Below are 7,362 nucleotides of genomic sequence, written 5' to 3' on the forward strand. Positions count from 1 at the left end.
AAGCATCTCAACAAATGGCAACGATTGAAATCATTAAGGGTATGAACAGGTGAGTTTTCCATATTTGTTTCAGCTGCTAGAAAGTTGTGGAGTCAAATGTGTATGTGCACATCTCCTCCCCTCTCTGCCGCTACTTTCTATACTTAGGCCTCGGTTCTGGCTCTAGTTTAGATCACCATTTATTTGTTTATTTTTACTTTTGTCACCCTCTCTTGGTTTTTTAAACCTACTTCTAATTAAATTATCTTTGGGTGCATATTTTTCTCTGTAAGCCCATTTAAATACTCTTTGCAGCAAGATACATAAGCAACGTAGTAAATGGAAAGAACGATTTTAAATGCACATATTGGGTTATCTATTGCATGCGTGTAGAATCACACGTGTAGTACAGCGTAGTCACAAGATATACATTTGCACATTTTGAAATGCAGTAACTACCCCTAGAATGCTATTTTAGGTTTCCTTAGGAAACAGCACCGTGGGGAGTAACTCACCTACCCCAGTAGTGTGGTCTCCCTTTGGTCCTGTGTACGAGGTGGGCGTTTCTCCCCTCCTCCTGTGCCAGCTGCTCCGGTTTCTTCTCTCCTGAGTAAATGCACATTCATCTTGATCGAAAGTACACTCTCCAGGGGTAGGTGGGAGTTTTTCTGCAAGGAAATAGCAGGTGTTGTCAGGCACTGCCAATGAATATGTATTCCACGGCTCGCTGACAGCCCACTCCGCATGTATAAGTGTTGTCTGGCCATGTGCCACGCATACATGGAGAGGCAGCCCACCAATACCAAGCTCTTTGCCTCCAGTTAGAGTCTGGACTCCACCATGGGTCCTGCCGTAGAAGCAGAGAACAATCAGGAATCTAGACCCAAAAGCATTGGAATACTTTAAGAAGGAAACTATCTCTGACTTGTGAATTTATTTGTGTGAATGAGCTCACAAAGCTCTGAAAATGGGCAGTATACTGCCTTTATGGAAATATGGAAAATAATAAAATGCATAATGCAAGAGCTCCCCTCAGGAACTCAGAATGAATGAAGGCAGTCCTCACAACAAGTCCTTTGCAGAAAGGGAAGAATGAGAGAGAAATGAATGGGCACCTGGAGATTTAGCTTAATTTGTGTGGCGCAGATTACTCAATGTTTCTGTGCATCGGCGTTTTTATCTGTAATGTGGGGGTACTAATGGTATCCATCTCATGGGGTTGTGAGGATTAAATGAGATGATGAGTGTAAAGTATTTAGAACATGAAGTTCTCAATAAATATCAGCTAACATTTAATGTTTAATAAATATTAAAACTTGGTGTTTTGCTACCTGGGGCCATATATTCCATTTCCAGAAAGACATTTTACGTCTTTGGATGCACTCTTCAATAACCTTAATAATTATTATTACTAGAATGGTGCCACCTCCCAACTTACTGGGGAGTTCTCCTTTAGCTGAAATTGGTGGCACCTCCTATTATAATACACCCAGATTCTTAGAAAATATCTCTAGTAAGTAGGCTGTATTTTATATCTCTTGCATGATAATTATTTCCCTTCATTTCGTTTTACATACAGTACAAGCTAATGAAGCCTCATTCCCTTCTCTACACCTTAAGTGTAGAGATTTTTATCTTGTTCTTCTTTGTTTCATTGTTGCAGTGCCTTGCAAATGAAGGGACTAAAACCAAGTTGTCTTTTAATTAAATAAGCGTAGAAATTATTCTCCAGTGTCAGATTGCTAGCACAATTTGCCTGTTTGTTAAAGAAATCAGATATTCCATGATTTAAGATGCAGTGGTAATTAGAAGATACAGACCAACGATCTGGATTGAGGTATTCACCATTTTCTCATTACATATAATGTCCAACACATAGCCATCATCTTTACTTTGTCACTATCATCAAGGCTTGGTCCATTGTTCCACTGTCATTTAATTTATTTAGAAAATATTTATTTTATTATCATTTTAAAGTTGTATGTTTAGTCAAGTATCTGTATAATAACAATTTCATCAATATTGCTTAAAAATCTGTAATGTGTTAAGACAAAATAAAAATAGCAATAGTAATTATAATAAAAGGTATTTGGGTTTTTGTTTTGTTTTATTTTGTTTTTTAAATTGGGGAACAGCCATGGTCATTGGTTACACATTGCTTTCATACTACAATGGCATAGTTGACTCTTTTAGGGAGGGCGCAGCTCACAATGGCCCATGCGGGGATCGAATTGGCAACCTTGGTGTTATCAGCACCACGCTCTAACCAACTGAGCTAACCGGTCACCCTGGAGGTATTTGTTTTTAAAGTACTGTTTTGTTCCAGGTCATTTATATGTATTACCCCCAATATTCAGGTAGGTGTTACTACCTCTCTTACAGATGAGGATACAGGGGTTAAGTTATATGTACCAAGTCACACATTGCATTTAAGTCTTCACTTTTAAATTCCAAAACCTACTACACAGCTCTGTAGAAAGGCACTTCTGTCAAGAAAAGCAAATTAAATGTATGTAGTATGTTCTTAAAGAAACAGGAAATGTCATGTATAGAACAGGGAGACAGAGAGATGAAATGATGGCCATCTTACTTGGAAACCAGCAGCTTCCCAATTCAATTGTAATGTCATCCAGGGCTACAAGTCCACAGTCCCAAAAACTTTTGCACAGGCTCATGAAAACCACCTGCAATTCAGAAAAATAAAAACACGAGTTCTGTTTGCTGAAAAATGGGATGCTATTACAACCTGGGATTTACTTGGCACTAAAGTATGCATAAACAAATGACGGACACCTCTTCATGTTCATATGAACAACAAATCACAGTGGCATGACTAGTAGTTAACCATTTATATATGACCTTGGAATTCTTTTATTTTTCAAAGCAGAGTCAAGCTCAGAATGGTTTATTGTGTATATTAATGCCTAAATTAGTTTGCATTCTTTAAAGAATTGAGAGAGGAAAGCAAGAGGTTAACTGGATGGCAAAGAAAAAACCCATCAGGTTTTAAGTATTTTCCCCAGAAAATCCATAAAGTGCATACAGAGTTGATGGTATTCCAAGCACTTAACAAACATTTCCAGTACAAACACTACTGATTTTTTGGAAATGACTTTCTGGCACTGTGCTTTGTTCATATTGTGAACAAAGTCCCAGCTGGGGACTTACGTCCCATTTCCAAAAAAAAAAAAACACAAGAAAAAGATCTATATCCCTAGGATGGTAAGGCTAATAAAAGCCCTAAACACAATTATTCTATCAGACCAAATATTAGCTGTTGTATGTGAAGGAAAAACAAATCCATACCATAAATTATTAAATTCATTGTGCATGAGAGAGAGAGAGAGAGAGAGAGAGAGAGAGAGAGAGAAGTCTTGCATTTCTTTCCACTAGGCCAATTTTCGAGTCTACCTTTCATATATAGGATGAGCAAAGAGCACTTTTCAAAACATTTATATTAGATCTTGACTGTACTTTGTGGTTTACAAAGTTGCTTCACATGTATAACCTAATGCTTAATTAGCACAAGGTAATTTAGTCCATGTTCAATCTCTCAAATACAAATCATAACTCAAAGATAAAGGGAGATTAAAACCCAAATTATAAATAATGAAAACATTTGTTTTTTAAGTTCTAATATTCAGTATGTTATGTCTTCAATTTATCTGTGTTATTAGTAGGAGCCCTTTGTTCTTTGATGATTGGAGCCATCAGAATATAGAATTTATTTAAAAAGAAAATTTTTTTAAAATCACGTGACAGTTTACCCAGTATACAAAATATAAAACGTCTTAAGCCAAGATCTGTGAAAGTTAACTTGGACTGTTTTCATATTGCTTTAAGTTATAAAAAAGGTAGTTTGGAGATGTCACAACATATAACTATATAAATTAAAACAAAATAATTTTTTTTAACCTCTGTTAATTTTCTCATCTTTTGAGAGTCTAGGAATTATCTGAACATGTAAAATATTTTACTTGCAGGATTTATGCCTGGGAACTTATTTCTCATTGGAAAGAAAAGCTCTGTGGCATCAGCCCTGAATGCAGTTATATTTTATCAGCAATTTTTATTGTTGTATAGGAAGGAATAGTAATTGTCTCATAATTTATTGAATTAATTGTGCTGCAGAGAGAAAAATGTTGGCTTTCTATCATTTTGGCAGCTTTAAAGTCTATTTTTCACAATACTAGTGAAAAGTACTTTTTCAAAATGAATCTGTGGTAGTGAAATGATTTACCATATAAATTATGACCTGAATAAGACTCAGACATTTGGCATGTAAATGTATTCTAAATAGAAGAAATATTTACATGCTTCCATACATTTACTACAGCATTATTTTGTAATGACCATAAAACTAAACAAACGAAACAACCCCAATTTACAAAAATAGAGGAAATATAATAAATAAACTGTGGTACCACAATCTAAGAAATAAGCAATCATTAGCTCTGATAGCTTGTAAATATTATTTAGTAGTACAGAAATATATTCCTCTCATAATGTTAAGTGAAAAAAAGCTTGTTATAATAATAAGATAAAATTATATCTAACAAGCCTTGAAAATTCACCAAATTTATAACAATTATGTTAGGCTCATGAAATCAGGAGTATTAAACAGAATCTCCCCTTATTTTATGGACAGTCTATAATTTTGTTATATTTATAATTTTTAAAAAAGCAAAAAAGGAATCATGATATCTATAATTAATATATATAATAACGAGTTCATGTTTCCTAGATTGGCATTGTTTATTATGCTAGCCATCAGGACATGTGGCTATTTAAGTTAAAATTAAGAATTCATTTCTTCAGTCACACTAGTCATATTTCAAGTGCTCAATAGCCACATAGAGTTAGTGGCCAAGTGAACTGGACACAACCGATGTATAGCATTTCCTCACTGCATAACGTCCCATTGGATAGAACTCTCTGGGTCCTTTTGGACATTCCAAACAATCTGTGAACTGCCACAACGGGTAAAGTGAAAATGCTAAAAATGTTCTGGATAACTATAGGCCACTAGGTTGTTTCTATCTGAGAACTCTGTCCACACGTAGAATACTAGCCAGACCACATGATGTTCTGTCTGATAAAAGATCCACAAAGTCAGTCAGCTATGGACTGACTATATTTGAACCATGGCCTCAAACCTCAAATCTGTTTGGCAGTTGTCTATTAGCATTCCAACACAAAGAAACACGACAAGATCAGCTATTTGGTCTAACACATTGGATTTTCCACCCTGCTATTAACGCTGATAATGTCAGCTCCTACTCTTGGGCAGCCATCTTACATTGTGAGGGCTACTTGAGGTGGAGAGGTTATTTTAGGGTAGCTGGTGATGGGGCCTGATTGAAACAAGACAAAGAAAAAGGCAATCATCTTGGTCTGTCCTTATGAACTCTGTCCCTGGGTCCAGTTAAGAATGTGACAAGCTGGAATTGGTCATAGTCTAAATTCTTGAGGGATTATCCTTTTGTTTATTTATAGATCTTTTTAAAAAAAGAATGTTTATTTCATTTTAGGCAGTATCTCAAAGCAAGTGGGATATCTCTAAAGACTGGAGGAGGGGGGATCATAGGCAACTTGAATGTATAATATCTATTTGATAGGGAAGAAGAAGAGGCATAAAGTAAAATGATAACCCCTAAATAGGTATTCTTGATTTTATGCAAATCTCTTAAAAGTTAAAGACAAATTAGATTTGCATAAATCAATTTGTTTCTGTGTACTAAAGGTTCCAGTTTTTAGGTACTTGTGATACTGTAACATTTTTGTTTTGATATTTCATGTTTTGATATTTGATATTCATTTTCTCAACAATATTCATTATTGAGGAAACTTACCTAGATTAACTTTGGAAATACAGATAGGCAGTGAATGGAGAACCATGTAAATAAATAATTTGCAAACAAATAATTTTAAATATAGTCAAGTAAGGATCAATAATATTCCTTAACTTTTATCATCCTAAAAGTAGAAATTGTACATGCTTATTTACCTATAGCAAAGTATTCCAATCTCATCATTATTGACATTTTGGGCCAGATAATTCTTTGTTGTGCATTGTAGAATGTTAAGCAGCAACCCTGGTTTCTGCCCACTAGATACCAACATCACCCTCCAAGTCATGACAATCAAAAATGTCTCCTTCAGACATTGCCAAATGTCCCGGACTCAGGGAGTGAAGCAAAATCTCCTCTGGCTGAGAATCACTGATCAAGAATGGTAGAAAAACTGCTATTCGGATTACAAAGCCCCACTTACTAAATTCCTATTCCATGTTGTCTCTGTGCTGGGCACTCTCAGATCTGTTACCTCATTTTTGGATTCACTGTCAATTTCAACATATTTAGTCTTCCTAGTCAGAGCAGGACAGTTGTTTCCGTTTTAAAAGTGGACTAGAGCTGAGTTTTCTCTCCCTCTGCACATCACTGGGTGGTGGTTCTTCTGTAATAAACAACGAAATACCCTACAGCCCTGAAAACAAAAGACAAAGGAGCCAAAAAGCACAGGAGATGCACTACCACTTGAACTGAATAAATATCCCAGAGATCATCAGCGTTACTGCTCCAATTTCCTGCCTCACAAGACTGCATTGTTGAAGGGCAATAGAATCTCTGCTTTGTTTTCATCTTTCTCCATTAAAAAACCCAAAAAAACAAAAAAAAAAAGATTTACTCCCTCAAAACAATATACTGTCAAGCAGGAGATCCTAAAAGGTAACCGAGCAAACTTTTCTCAGAGTATATCATTTTAACTCTCTTCTAAAGGTTTTGTGGCAACAGGGGAAACAGTGGGGTTGCGAGAGGGCCTGCCTAGAAACCCAACCACGGTGTTAGTCAGAGGGGCTAGACTGCTAGACTGCCCTTTAGACCTGTAAAAGTCCATAAAAGTTCCCAGTTAAAGTACCTAGGAAAGAAAAAGTAGAAAAACAGGCATGTCAGGAAGTTATTTCCCCAAGTCAAGTCAGATTTTTTTTTTTTTCTCAATTAGGATTACTGATTTTAACTTTCTGAAGTCTTAGTTTAAGGGCTTCCCACCGCAATGAATAGGATTTTGCTGAGGGAGACAGGGAATCAAGCCTTGTAGGGAGCTGTGGAATATACAACCACAAGCCTTTGTTGTGCAGTTAAAAAGGATTGTCTGTATTAAAGAACTAAACAAAATCTATTTTAACTGGTTTTTCACTGTCTTTTATTTTTCTTTCATGGTCTTTTTTTTTTTAAAGATTTTATTGGGGAATTGGAGGGGAACAGCGTTGGGGAATCAGCGAAGGAGAACAGACAGGTAGACAAATTGCTGTTTTGTTCTTCAGTCTAGTTGTGGAGGACATCGCTTCACTGGCCCATGTTGGTATGATCATTGTGCTCTTCC

At 36.0% G+C, this 7,362-nt stretch overlaps 1 protein-coding gene across 2 annotated transcripts in view; it reads right to left on the minus strand.

Moving 5' to 3' along the window:
- The window catches only part of MAMDC2 (MAM domain containing 2), a 155,842-nt gene that overhangs the window by 26,288 nt on the left and 122,192 nt on the right, over positions 1 to 7,362 (minus strand). For both annotated transcript variants that reach the window (XM_019661122.1, XM_019661121.1), the window contains exons 10-11: positions 2,570 to 2,663; positions 495 to 647 (exon numbers count right to left, since the gene is read on the minus strand). In XM_019661122.1, the coding sequence (XP_019516667.1) occupies positions 495 to 647; positions 2,570 to 2,663 (247 nt within the window). The remainder of the gene's footprint in view (positions 1 to 494; positions 648 to 2,569; positions 2,664 to 7,362) is intronic.

Source organism: Hipposideros armiger, unplaced genomic scaffold, assembly GCF_001890085.2.
Source record: "Hipposideros armiger isolate ML-2016 unplaced genomic scaffold, ASM189008v1 scaffold_335, whole genome shotgun sequence".
Taxonomy (NCBI): domain Eukaryota; kingdom Metazoa; phylum Chordata; class Mammalia; order Chiroptera; family Hipposideridae; genus Hipposideros; species Hipposideros armiger.